The sequence below is a fragment of the Acanthisitta chloris genome, unplaced genomic scaffold (genome assembly GCF_000695815.1).
Source record: "Acanthisitta chloris isolate BGI_N310 unplaced genomic scaffold, ASM69581v1 scaffold4336, whole genome shotgun sequence".
Classification (NCBI taxonomy): domain Eukaryota; kingdom Metazoa; phylum Chordata; class Aves; order Passeriformes; family Acanthisittidae; genus Acanthisitta; species Acanthisitta chloris.
This window is the reverse complement of record NW_008677467.1, coordinates 70,950-82,849: the sequence shown is the minus strand read 5'-3', so window position 1 is coordinate 82,849 and position 11,900 is coordinate 70,950. Positions and strand designations below refer to the sequence as shown.

Genomic DNA, 11,900 nt, shown 5'->3' with positions numbered 1-11,900 from the left:
AGCTTATGGGAAGCATATGCAGAGCATCAACAGAACACGTTTTGGTGGATACACAGACCTGAACATCATCTGCAGAGGGTCGAGTTTGGAAGCAGTGCTGAACACAGGGCCCTGAAGTGTGGGAAGTGGCATGCTCTGTCCTGGTGTGGTAGGGCTGGAAAAAGGCTTGTATGAAATTATGCCTTAAGATGCAGCCTGCTCTAGGAAACCTCTTTGCACTTGCAAAGCATATCATAAGAGAATAAATCTTTTCTAATGAAGTTCTGCAGACAATGGTTTTCACAAAGAACAAGCTCTAGCTGCAGTTCCCTGGTAAGGACTGAAGGGTGAGGATAGGGTGAGGCAGGATGTACGAAAATGAATGGGATTTATTGCAGTTATATACAAAAAACAAAGTGAAATTTATTTAAAGAGTTGTCTGGATAGAGTAGTAAGGCAGATTTTTGTTTTAAACTGCTATCAGAACAGTAAAACCACATTTTGTAAATATGTTCTAGAAAGGTCAGCAAGGAAATCTCAGTGTCTCCAACCAGTTGTAAATTATTTTTTTATAGAGCAAGCCTGCTGGTGTCTGCTAAATCATCTGACAAAGCACAAGCTTCCTTACAACGTGGTGATGAATGCATTAGCTCATTAGCCTGCAGAATACCTGGTTTCAGTAACAGCTCTTCTTAGACCTCTCCTTGTGCTCCTCCCTTTTCTGTGCTGCAAAGGAGTTAACCATCCCAGACTGTTTCCAATGGCTGAGCCTGTTGCTCTCTTAACCCCACTCATCAGTATCATCCCAAGTCATCCACCTCTGGGAACATCTTAGGATGTTTCCTCCCAAAACTCATGGAACAGATTTCTTCCTAACACACCTGAGTTCTCCACGTGCTGAAAGGCCAAATAAAGGCTCCAGATGCATTAAACAATTCATCACACTGGAGCTGAAAGGGCAAGAAGAAAACTCAGGGGAAATAACCAAGGGGTGAAAAGCAGCCTACTTGCTGAGTAAGCATTCTATTACACAGCAAGTTCTCTGGTGGTTAAGGATAAAAATGCTCTAAGCTCTTGTTCCTCCCAAACTTGTGAAGTTTTAACACAGCAATAACTCCACAGACTCACAAGCTGCAGCGTATCTCTCCTCCTGACTTCGTTTTTACCTCTTCTGCAGTTAACGATGGGGAGATGCAAGCTGTTTAAAAACAGCACACAAACCCTCTCTCTCTCACCAGTGCTGCTGACCCCCTTCGAGGTGGCAGGAGGCTCTGACACAGTCCAAGCTGGCTCATCATTTGAGGTGATGCAGATCCTGACAGGAGACTGCTCTACTTCCCCATGGGTCACTGCCAGCTTCGCTTTCTGGTTCTCTCAGGCTAGTCCAGTTCTGCAATGCTTGGGCTGTAAAACACTGCAGTAAGTTGCGCTATGCAACTGAAAGGAAGCAAGAAGGTTTTTCTATTGCACTTATCCTGAATTTCTCAAATGCCCATTTTTTCCCAACCTATCAAGACTCCAAAAATAACAAACCTTTAAAATAAGTGCTATTTATATTTTCCCCAATATAATTAAAATAATTTTAATGTTCTTGAATATCACAGGATGCAACATGTATGACAGAGCATGAGGTGATTATGTTGGGAGTGTTAAATAAGAAAAAATGCCTTCCTTTGAATTAATTTGCCAGACATTCATGGGGGAAAAAGGTCTGAAGACTGTGGCCCCATCAGGAAAAATCAAAAATCATTTACTGTGTTACATCTTGGAAGGCTGATCCCCTGTGCTCCCCAAGAGCAGTGTGATGCCCCCAAACTGTTTTCCATGTTATGACTCACACAGGTCCTTGGGGCCTGTTCCCACAAGTGTTGCTGCAGGGGACAGAGCTCTTCTGCAGGCACTGGAAACATCAGCTGGGGTTACCAGCCAGCACAGCAGAGACTGGCCTAGGAGCTGCAGGTTTACCCTCAGAAATCCAACAGAAGCTGCCTGTTTATGCCTGATCACAAGAGCTACACTTGCATATTTCCCTCCACCTCCACATTTCTCCTGCTCCTTAGTAAAGCTGTTTCCAATGATTTTTATAAATGAACAAAATCAAAACACTCCCTCTTCTGTGCAGCTTCCTTTTCTCCCCACCCAAATTGAATTTGCTCTCCCAAACTGGCAGCTGCTTGCTTTACAGTAGCAGAGACAGGAGGCAGGGCCACACAGTGCTGGTTCTGCTGGTGGTGCAGATCAAGGTCAGGCCTCGGGATCAGCTTCCTGCTTCTCCCACCAACCCAGTGCTAACACTGGGTTAAAGCACTGCCTCTTGCAGGAAGGCAGCGCATTCCTGACTTCTACGCCTTGAATTGCTGAGGGTCAGTTTGAGCAGACAGGACCTTAAATGCATAAAGAGCAACTCCAGCTCCAAGCTGGTTAGGCAGAAGGAAAGAAGTCACATACTCCTTCCTCCACACTCCCTTACTACTACACACTCGATCCCTCCATCTGCCCTGATAAACCAGTGAATGAGAATTTGCTCAAGCTTAGACCATTTCCAACACAGGGGTCAAAAAACTAAATGCAAATGTTCCCATGCTTATTTTCTAAAATTCCAACAGCCGATGTGTAAACATTTGCCCTCTACAGTGCTTGAAGCTGAGACTGCAGCCCACTGTAAAATGATATGGGATTTTCACCATCCAAACTGAACAAAAAATACCTGAACCACTTAAATGAGATTTATCAAATCTTTGTGTTAATGCAAGGTAACATGAGCAATAGGGAAGGAAGTTTAAAACACTGTATTTTTAAGTTAACATCCCTCTGTAACAAGGATAGGGAATAAAGATTCTCCCATCCACAAGCACACACTGTCCCATGTGTCCTGGGATATAACAGCTATTCAGGAAAAGGAACAGCAGATATATGGCTGGATACTATGGCCAATCCCCATTTCCAGGAACTGGAGCTAAGCCACAGTGATTTTATAGGTAAAGATGTCATGTAACTTTTGCCAAGTGCCGTAATGTTCCTATAGCAACGAGGATGAGGATGGTGAGGATTGTAAACCAAAAGCAAAGCAGCAAAGACAGCATCCCTATTTACCTGTACATTACCACATGATAAGTAAGGCCATGACATTTTGCTCCTTCAACTCAAAAATTTAGCAGCTTCTCACAGGGCAAACACTTCCCTGTTACTTCAAGACAGTTATGACAAGGTACATGCATCGAAGAAGCTCACGCTTCTTGCTGAAACCAATCCCATGGAACAGTGTCCAGACCTCCCCAGGGAAGAACATTACAACCACCACAGCACTTTTGTGATTGGCCCACCTACCCCAGACAGATGTGGCTTCCTGGAGAAATAAAGTCCTATTAACAGCAACCAAGATACTCTGACTTGCTGTAGGTAACTGGGGGAGGAGGACAGGGAGGACAGGCATATACCTATTTTTGTGTTTTCTTTTCCGTACTACCAGAACTTGAAACAATCCTCAAAACTTAGGTTCAGGAATAGGCTATTGTGTCCTCTGGCACTGCTGTCAATGTAGTCAACCTTGTCTCCCAGCAACAGGCTGGCACTTTATTTAGGAGATACTTTACAAAGCTGCCTACCCCCAGTCACAAGGAGGGAGCCCTTCTCTGTGGGCCCACTGGAGCCCAGTAGGATAAAGCAGCAGACCCCTGCTGTACGATGCTAGGAAGACGCACTAGCTTCTGAGATCGCAGCTACCTGGGATTCAAGTACCAAAGTAGCTACTGTGGCTGGAAAGGGAATTTGGGTTGCACCAATGGCACTAGTCATTCACTACCTACAGGCATTTTTTTCTCTTGACATTTTCAAACACCTGAACCACTTCCAGTGGTCTGCACTGGTAGAGAAGGAAGGAGACAAAAGTGATTTTCAGGAATGGACTCCTGCAGAGTTGGGGGCAGAGGGTATTCCTAAGTATTTCTCAGCCTTCAGTGCTCTTGCAATTCTCACTGAACTGTTATTGCATGGCTAAGCTGTCACACAGCCCATTGCATTAGAGGCGCTGCTAGACGTCACAAGCTGCCCCTTAACTGGGATCCCTCCCAAGCCCAACTCCAGTCCCAGTGAGGCGTTTTGTCCTGCCCTATCACAAAGAGGATGCTGGAAGAAGAGCCTATATAACATATATATGTATATTTAAACTGTGTCTGCACCCAGGGAGCAAGCGGTTTTAGCCCCTGGTCTCTGGGCAGCAGAAGGGCTAGAAAGGCTGATAAGCTGCGACAAGCCGTGTGAGGAGGAGAAAGGCACAAGAAAAGAGCAGCTCTTCAGAGACTGCTGTCAAACATCTGGCTGGGGAAGAGGAGAGGAGAGCTCAAATCCACTCTGTTCCTTGAGCCCCTGATGCTGATGGAATGGGGAAGCCAGCACTGCACCAACTCCACTGGTGCATCCAGGAGGCAACCTGGCGACATCCTTTGGATCTTCAGCTGAGGGCATCTCTTCTTGGAGGTATCCAGGGTACAGCTTGCGAGGACGGGGAAGACTGCACAGAGTGCTTCTGTCCCAAAGACAAGGGGAGAGGAGAAGGAAGAAATCCAAGAGGGAGAAGGCTAGACAAACACAGCAGACCTCATGCTTCCTTCAATAAGGGAATATCTGAATGATGGGGAGAGAAAAAAAAAAACGTAGTCAAACTTCTGCAGTTTAATGCACACCAGAAAAACCACTGTTGAAAGAAGACAGGCTCCCACTTCCCTAATGCGATAATGCAGTGGTCTCCCTGTCACCACAACACAGCAGAAGGGAATCCTAGAGTACTCTGCTCCAACCTGCCTCTGTGAGTGGGACCATCACCAGCTCCAGCCTTGAAATACTCCAAGGGCAGAGACTCCGGTACCACCCTCAGTGCCCATCTGGTCCTGAATTATCCTCCTAGCCCAAAATATTTTCTTAATACCAAATGTGATTCTGTCAGGTTTATGGCCATTTCCCCATATTATATCATCTGCTTGTGAAGAGCTTGGCTCCACAGTCTGCTGAACAAACTGTAAAGTAATGATAGTCAATTTTTGGCTTGGCACTCAGTTACTTCTTCATCAGATGAAACAAGCTCAGTCCCCTCAGTGACTCCCCACAAGCCCCTGGCTGTCTTAGCAGGCTTCCAACAGAAGTTTCTTCATATATCTCTTGAACTGGGAATCCCACAACGAGATACAGTATTCCTAGTAAAGCCTCATCAATGTTGTTTAGGGGAAGGTAATAACTTACCTTAAGAATAATGGTTTCTCTCTTTCCCATGACCTATCAATGTTTTAGTTCCTCAAAATGCCCGAGACATGTTTCTTACTGTGACACGGATGGTTGGAAATGGAAAACTCACAGCTGCCCTTAGCTAACTTGAAGAAATGCAACCTCCTCCAGTAGCTGCAGCTTCCTCATCTTTGAGCCACAAACACAAGGTTTATGGTCTCCTGCTGCAAGGGGCAATCTGCTACTGCACAACAAGCCTTAGAAGCAATACATGTTTCCAAGCAGAGATAAAAAATGACACAGGAAACATTCTCTAGTGTCTACACTGCAGCTGTTTTTTGTTAAGCTTCACTGTTGCATTTCTGCTGTTTATGCACTTGAGGTTTAATGCCCATCTTGGGTCATGTTGTATTTCTGCCCTTATGCAGAAATGCCCTGTAACTGTTTTTATTGCAAGCGTTCTGGATGGCATTACTATGGCTAAAGGGCTTGACACCAGGGAAAGGAGAAATTCTGCCCTGAGCTATCTACAACCTTACACTTCTTGCCTAAGACACAGCAGTGTCTGCAGATATGACCTTAAGCTACACCTTCACATCAGCTCTGGCATTGCAAAGCCACTCCTTCAGGGCAGCACAGAAGTGAGGACGGCGAGATTCACCATTTAACAGACTTGCCCCTCTGCCCTGTACAATAAGCTCAAGCACATCCCTTTTAGGTCTTCTTGCATGCCAAGGCTGCAGCACTGTATGCACTGTGAGGAAGCTGTTAACTATAACAGTCTAAAAATTAAGAGGTCCAAACATCAGAGGGTTTGTATTCCATGCATGTCTTCCCAGTCCTCACCAACTTGTTCTTCACACACAGTTATTTTACTGCTTTTGCACTGTGATGCTGGAGACTGGTTTCTCTGCAAATCCTTAGATAAGGCAACAAGAGTAAGCAGTGGAACCTCAACAAACTTTCCAGACTGTCCTAGGCTCCCAGTCTGAGAACACTGAATTCTTCAGAAGAAGGTATTAAATACTGCTTACACATCTAAGTTGTGAAACATGCCATGGAAACTGGGACACTGCTTTTCAAAACCTGCCCTAGTGGCAGACACATAGTGGGGGCATTCCTTGCCATTTCCATCCTATGTAGTCAACTGCAGAACCTACTCTTAAACAGGTCACCTTTAGTGCTCCTTGCCCAAGCCACGTACCATCTGTGTATTCCTCAGAGGAAGTGAGCGATAAAAGGCTCTGTATGTCACTGCTTTCTGAATCTTGGACCTCTTTGTGTACAGGTCTACTACTAGCCATGCCAGCTACCCAGGAAGAGGTAGCAGCCTGATGCACAAGAACAGTTTCAGAGCGCTGAGAGCCACTGGCTTCACACAGTCCAGAATGTCCGGGGGTTTCATCTTCTCTTTCAAAGCTATTGCGAGCCCCTTGGTCCGGCTGCTGCATCTCTCTGGCTCCATTCTGTCCAGCTCCTTCCGAGAGCACAATCTGCACTCGGGAGTCTGAGGGTGGAATGAAGTTCCCTGTGCTGCCATACACTGCTTCTTCATAGGATGGCAAGGCCACTTGGACACCATCCACCATGATAGAGACCTGATCTCCAGACACACCTTGGTCTCGCCTCAATAAAAGAAACAAAGGAGGGAGAGGAGAAACAAAAAAAAACCAATAAGTTGAACATTTATAATTTTATATATAATATTTTAACAAGAACTCCAGTAACCTCCCACAGAAGTCTAATTCTCACCATTGACTTATTTAGGGGAGAACAGACAGAAACATGAATGGTGGTTTAACAAGGTCAAGCAAGCACAGTCATGCAGTCCTGCTGTGAATGGCCATAAACATGAGCAGGGGCTGTAATTCACAGTGCCTGATGGATTTAGCAGCAAGAGCTGAAAAGGTTACAATGCTTTCCTGCTCACCTACTTCCATAGCTAAAGCTAAAGGTCATGACTCAGCTCTTTGCAGAGAGCTGCGGCCACTGTTGGTTCCAGCTGGGTACACTGATCTATTCCACAACGCCCAGCACTGTCTGTTCAGACGCCTCTGCTGCTGGCTGAGATAAGCTCTGGTAGGGAGGGGCAGACAGCTCTTCAGCTGGCACAGCATGAATCACCTAACCTCATGAGGCAGAGACCTGAGAGTAAATTTTTCTTTTCCAGTGGTCAAGCTTTGGCAAAAAAGGGCAGACACCATCAGGGCCCCACCTCTCAACCTTCCCACTGCTGGAGTGCCCACAGTGACTGCTGACCCCAGCTGGCAGCAGTGTTATGGCTGGGTCACTCCTCCTCTCATCCACAAACCCTGTCCAGGAGGGTTCTCCTCCCACAGCAGGGAAGTGTGGCAGACCTGCATATGTATTTTAACAAGCAGTACTGCTTGAATTTGGGTCCACAGGACATCAAACAGACTGGGGGAGATGCAATACATACACCCAGACACATACTTCAGTAGCTATCCAAGGCTAGAAGAGGCAGGAGATGGATCTACAGCCAGGCTAGTAGGGATCATAACTTTTTCCACTTAAAGGCAAGGGAAAAGTACAAGGAAGCCACTCCTCAGACAGCATGCAAGAATGGGGGCCACAGGTGGGTACTGCAGACCACCATTTCAGACTACTGCTGGACCACAGGGCAGAGATGTCACTGAGGCGATTAAAATAGGAATAGAGAAACGAGGAGGTAAGTTGCTAGAAGATAAAGTCCTAATCCAAACACCTTAATGGGTTTCTGCTGTAAAGAAACAGGGTGTTACTGAGCCCCTTCAACCCCCAAACCCCAGCTACACTTACCTGCTGTGATGGAATGACTTCAGCTTTGGCTGCAGCAAAACAAACAGCACAACTAACAGCAGAATCAGGGCGACAGAGCTCGCTGTGGAGGCTACTATGGACAGTGTGGGTACTCCAATTGTTGGAGGAGAGTCCTTTTCTACAAAACCAAGGGGAACACAAGGTAAAATGATCCACTCCCTTAACTACCTGCCACAGAGAAGGAAGAACATCCACATGGCCTGTTCTCAGGGGGTACACCTGGTGCACATGTGATGAGCCCAAGTTTCCCATACAGTCACGGCACATCAGCTATCTCAGTTCACAGCTCAAGCTGACACCTCTCCATCAGCTGTGAAGGGAACTTAAAATAAAACATGCACATACATGTTTTTCCTTTGGAAAAACACAGGGCAAACAGAAAAGTAGTGCAAGCAGGTCATGGGAACTGACAGATGGTGGTAAGAGTCATGAGATACAGATATATATGGTTGAGCAAAAGCTAAAAAAAAAAGGTACTGATGTCACCAACAAAGCCAGTAATTGTCTAGCAGAATAAGCAGGATATTTTAGGCCAAACAATAGAATGAGTTCCAACTAACAGTTTTTCTTGACTAATGTACCAGCCTCACAAAGGGGGTGGAAGTCACCTGGCTGGGTATAATTAAGACACAGCAAGTATTCAGATTCTCTCTCAAACAAACACACATGCCTGAGAAGAGAGAGGGAAGATGCTACTTCAGGATGCTGAGTTTTCAGTGTTAGATACACGTACCCTGTTCACATTACTCCTTTCTACCCTTCTTCAGCTGTGCTGTGTGACTGTATGGGAACCAATCTGGCTTTTAAAGGACATGTGCAGGAATAACCTGGGAGTGGAGAGGCAATGGCCTGAAGCTGGCATTGCTGAGCACTCTATGTCATGCCTAGAGGGCTACACTAGTCCTTTCACCTCCCTAGAGGAAATAACTGTCTGTATGTGTTGCTTCTGTCGCTAATTTATGCCTTTGGTAGAGATCTGAAAAGCCTCACCTCCACATCAGCAAATACTATTGTACATTTCACATACAGGACACTGACATTTATGCAATTCCTCAATTCCTCTTTGCTACACTCAATGCATTCTTCAGGAGCACAGTTTGTTGCAGTTTGTTTCAGGCAAACTGCAGAGGGAATTCAGGACACATGCAAGGAGGGATGAGAGGAAGAGCAACAGGTAAACAGGAAAAAAAAAAAAAGCTGGAGGACCACTGTTTTAAGCCTGCAGCCTGAAATCTATACCCAACACAGGCATTTCAGCTGGAAAGCCAGTTTGCAATTTTCTGCATTGTCTCTTGGGGTCAGACCTACTGGTTTAGTTGCTTAAAACTTGTTTCTCTGCAATTTTTGAGAAGTAGCTTGACCTCTCTCCAAGGAAAAAGAACAGTGTCTGGCACATTTTTCCCTATGGCAAATAGGGTTTGAGTAAGGATTTTAATTTTCAGCATTACTCAGAGCACTTTGAGTACACTAACAGGCAAGAGGGTAGGCAAATAGGGATGCTCCACCTTCAGCATCAGTACATGATGCTGTCAAATGGTTCACTACCCAGGGTACTGTCCAGAACATTCACCAGCTCATACGCCAAAAAGATGCTCGCTAACTCATACAATAAACTGCCAAAAGGCTACGAGGCTGACAGGCTCAGAGCTACACAAAATTGTCAGGGATTTCATTTATTCTGTATGGAGCAGGTGGAATCTTACCAATCATTTTGACATGTACTACCTTTCTTTTTAGAGTCTCCCAACTCCTCCTCCTTTTAGCCCCGTGAAAGAGACCCACTTGCTAAGACCCAGCTATCTCTGACCCTGACCAGTTGATTCAAAGCTTGTGTTGTGAAAGCAATGGCTTTTTCACTGGGTCAGACTTTTGAAGCACCACGCTTTTGGTAAGGCCACTGATCCTTCAAGATGCTAAAGAAATCTGAGGTATTTCTGCTCATCACAACAGTCCTTCAGCTTTTTTGCCACCCAGGGAACACTACCTGCAATAGCACAGCCTTGTTCTGCAGCCTGTGTGCATCAAGGCAAAGGGGGATCGCTCTGGAAAGGAAGCTTATATTGAATTTGAAAAGCCTCTTCAAGATCTAGCTGCTGAAAGGTAAACTCCCAGATCCCTTCCTTATACATCACAGGAAGGAGCTATTGGAGTGGCTGAGGCAGAGACACCTTGAGGATGGTGTCTTTGGGACAGGACAGATTATTCCAGAGGTAACAGGTATGCCGTGAGCTTCATAGAGAGATTGAAGCAGGTACTTTTCTGTTTCCTTCTGATTAAGCTAACACATTTTGTTTTACATATTACACGACTTAATTCTGCATCTTGCTGACTCAGGATTACTGACCAGTAAGGCTCTATCAACAAACCACACTTGAAGAGGGAAGGGAGCTCTCCCTTTATCCAATATGCCAACTTTTAAAACCAAAAGAGTCGTAGGCAAACTAAGAACTGTATGATGAGCATTTTCCTGCAAACCTTTTTATTTCCCTGCTTTGACAGAGGAATTTCTATTCAGCTGGAAGGGACACACAAAACAAAAGCTGTCCATTTCCACTTGGAGAGAAGCAGAAGTCATTTGTCAGCAATGTCCTTTCCTGCCAGCACAGTGAAAAGCAGTACCATTGAGCTCTTTGCCACAGGAAGCCAACAGTTACTTAACCTATTTGCAAGGCAGATCAACTCTACATACTCACACACATGAGCACATGTGGACAGACTGGTACATCACTGAAGCAAATGTACTGTCAAACCCATCAGAAGCAAAACCAGACAGCATGGAAAATGCTTCAGTCAGGGCTTCCCACATTTCTGGGATGAGAGCAGTCAAAACAAGAGGCTCCACTTAAATAACAAGTTGCCTCCTTTATACTCCTTTCCATGGATTACCTCTTTGCATTAGGGACTCTGAGTCTGCATCTGATGGGCTGCTAATGAAGAGACATTTTTCATAAAGAGCTGTGATTGAGAGCTGTGTTTATGAAATTGCTGGAGCAATGAGAAAGCCATGTGGACTTCCTCAGCATCACACTAAGTGTTTAAGGATAATCTGAAAAGTCAACACAAGGGCAATTCCAGGGTCAGGGAGCACTCACCTGGGCTGAGCCTGCAGCTGACTTCCATGGCTGGGTTCCACTCTCCATTCTTACAGGTCAAGTATTTATAATCTCCTTTCAGCATGTAGCCTTCAACACAGAGATACTCTATGACACTGCCTGAAGTCAGAGGGTTGTTGCAAGGGCTAGGGTGACATTTATAGCCTCCATTCTCAGGCTGTGGTGGCTGGGGACAATCTGGAAAAAAAGAAAGGATCATGAAGGATATCTCAGAGAAAGACACCTGTTGTACAATACATATGACACATAGGCAGACTACCACCTACCAACACCCACTAAATTAAGAAACTACTAAACCAAGAAGAAAGACTATTATGCAATGGCATAGAACACTGCTCAGTTTCATCTCTGATATGTCTTCTGTGATTGCTAAATACTGCTTGTTATTCCACTCGTACAATCTAGTTGGCAGCCACCAAACTGGTGATATTTTTTTACAGTGACAACAGAAATTCCACATGAGAGAGACTCTGAAAATCTCTGGTACTATCTTTTCCCCACAGCTGTTTCACTAGGGACTGGGGGTAAGCTAACAACCAGGCTCTCCTATTATATGTCTTCTGTGATTGCTAAATACTGCTTGTTATTCCACTCGTACAATCTAGTTGGCAGCCACCAAACTGGTGATATTTTTTTACAGTGACAACAGAAATTCCACATGAGAGAGACTCTGAAAATCTCTGGTACTATCTTTTCCCCACAGCTGTTTCACTAGGGACTGGGGGTAAGCTAACAACCAGGCTCTCCTATTAGCCTGACACAAGCATGAGA

At 45.2% G+C, this 11,900-nt stretch overlaps 1 protein-coding gene across 1 annotated transcript in view; it reads right to left on the bottom strand.

Moving 5' to 3' along the window:
• Positions 1 to 4,142: 4,142 nt before the first annotated feature.
• Positions 4,143 to 11,900, bottom strand: part of KIAA0247 (KIAA0247 ortholog) — a 43,814-nt gene continuing 36,056 nt past the window's right edge. The window contains exons 3-6 of the mRNA XM_009076508.1: positions 11,109 to 11,306; positions 7,996 to 8,134; positions 6,401 to 6,822; positions 4,143 to 4,602 (exon numbers count right to left, since the gene is read on the bottom strand). Coding sequence (XP_009074756.1) covers positions 4,577 to 4,602; positions 6,401 to 6,822; positions 7,996 to 8,134; positions 11,109 to 11,306 — 785 coding nt within the window. The 3' untranslated portion in view covers positions 4,143 to 4,576. The remainder of the gene's footprint in view (positions 4,603 to 6,400; positions 6,823 to 7,995; positions 8,135 to 11,108; positions 11,307 to 11,900) is intronic.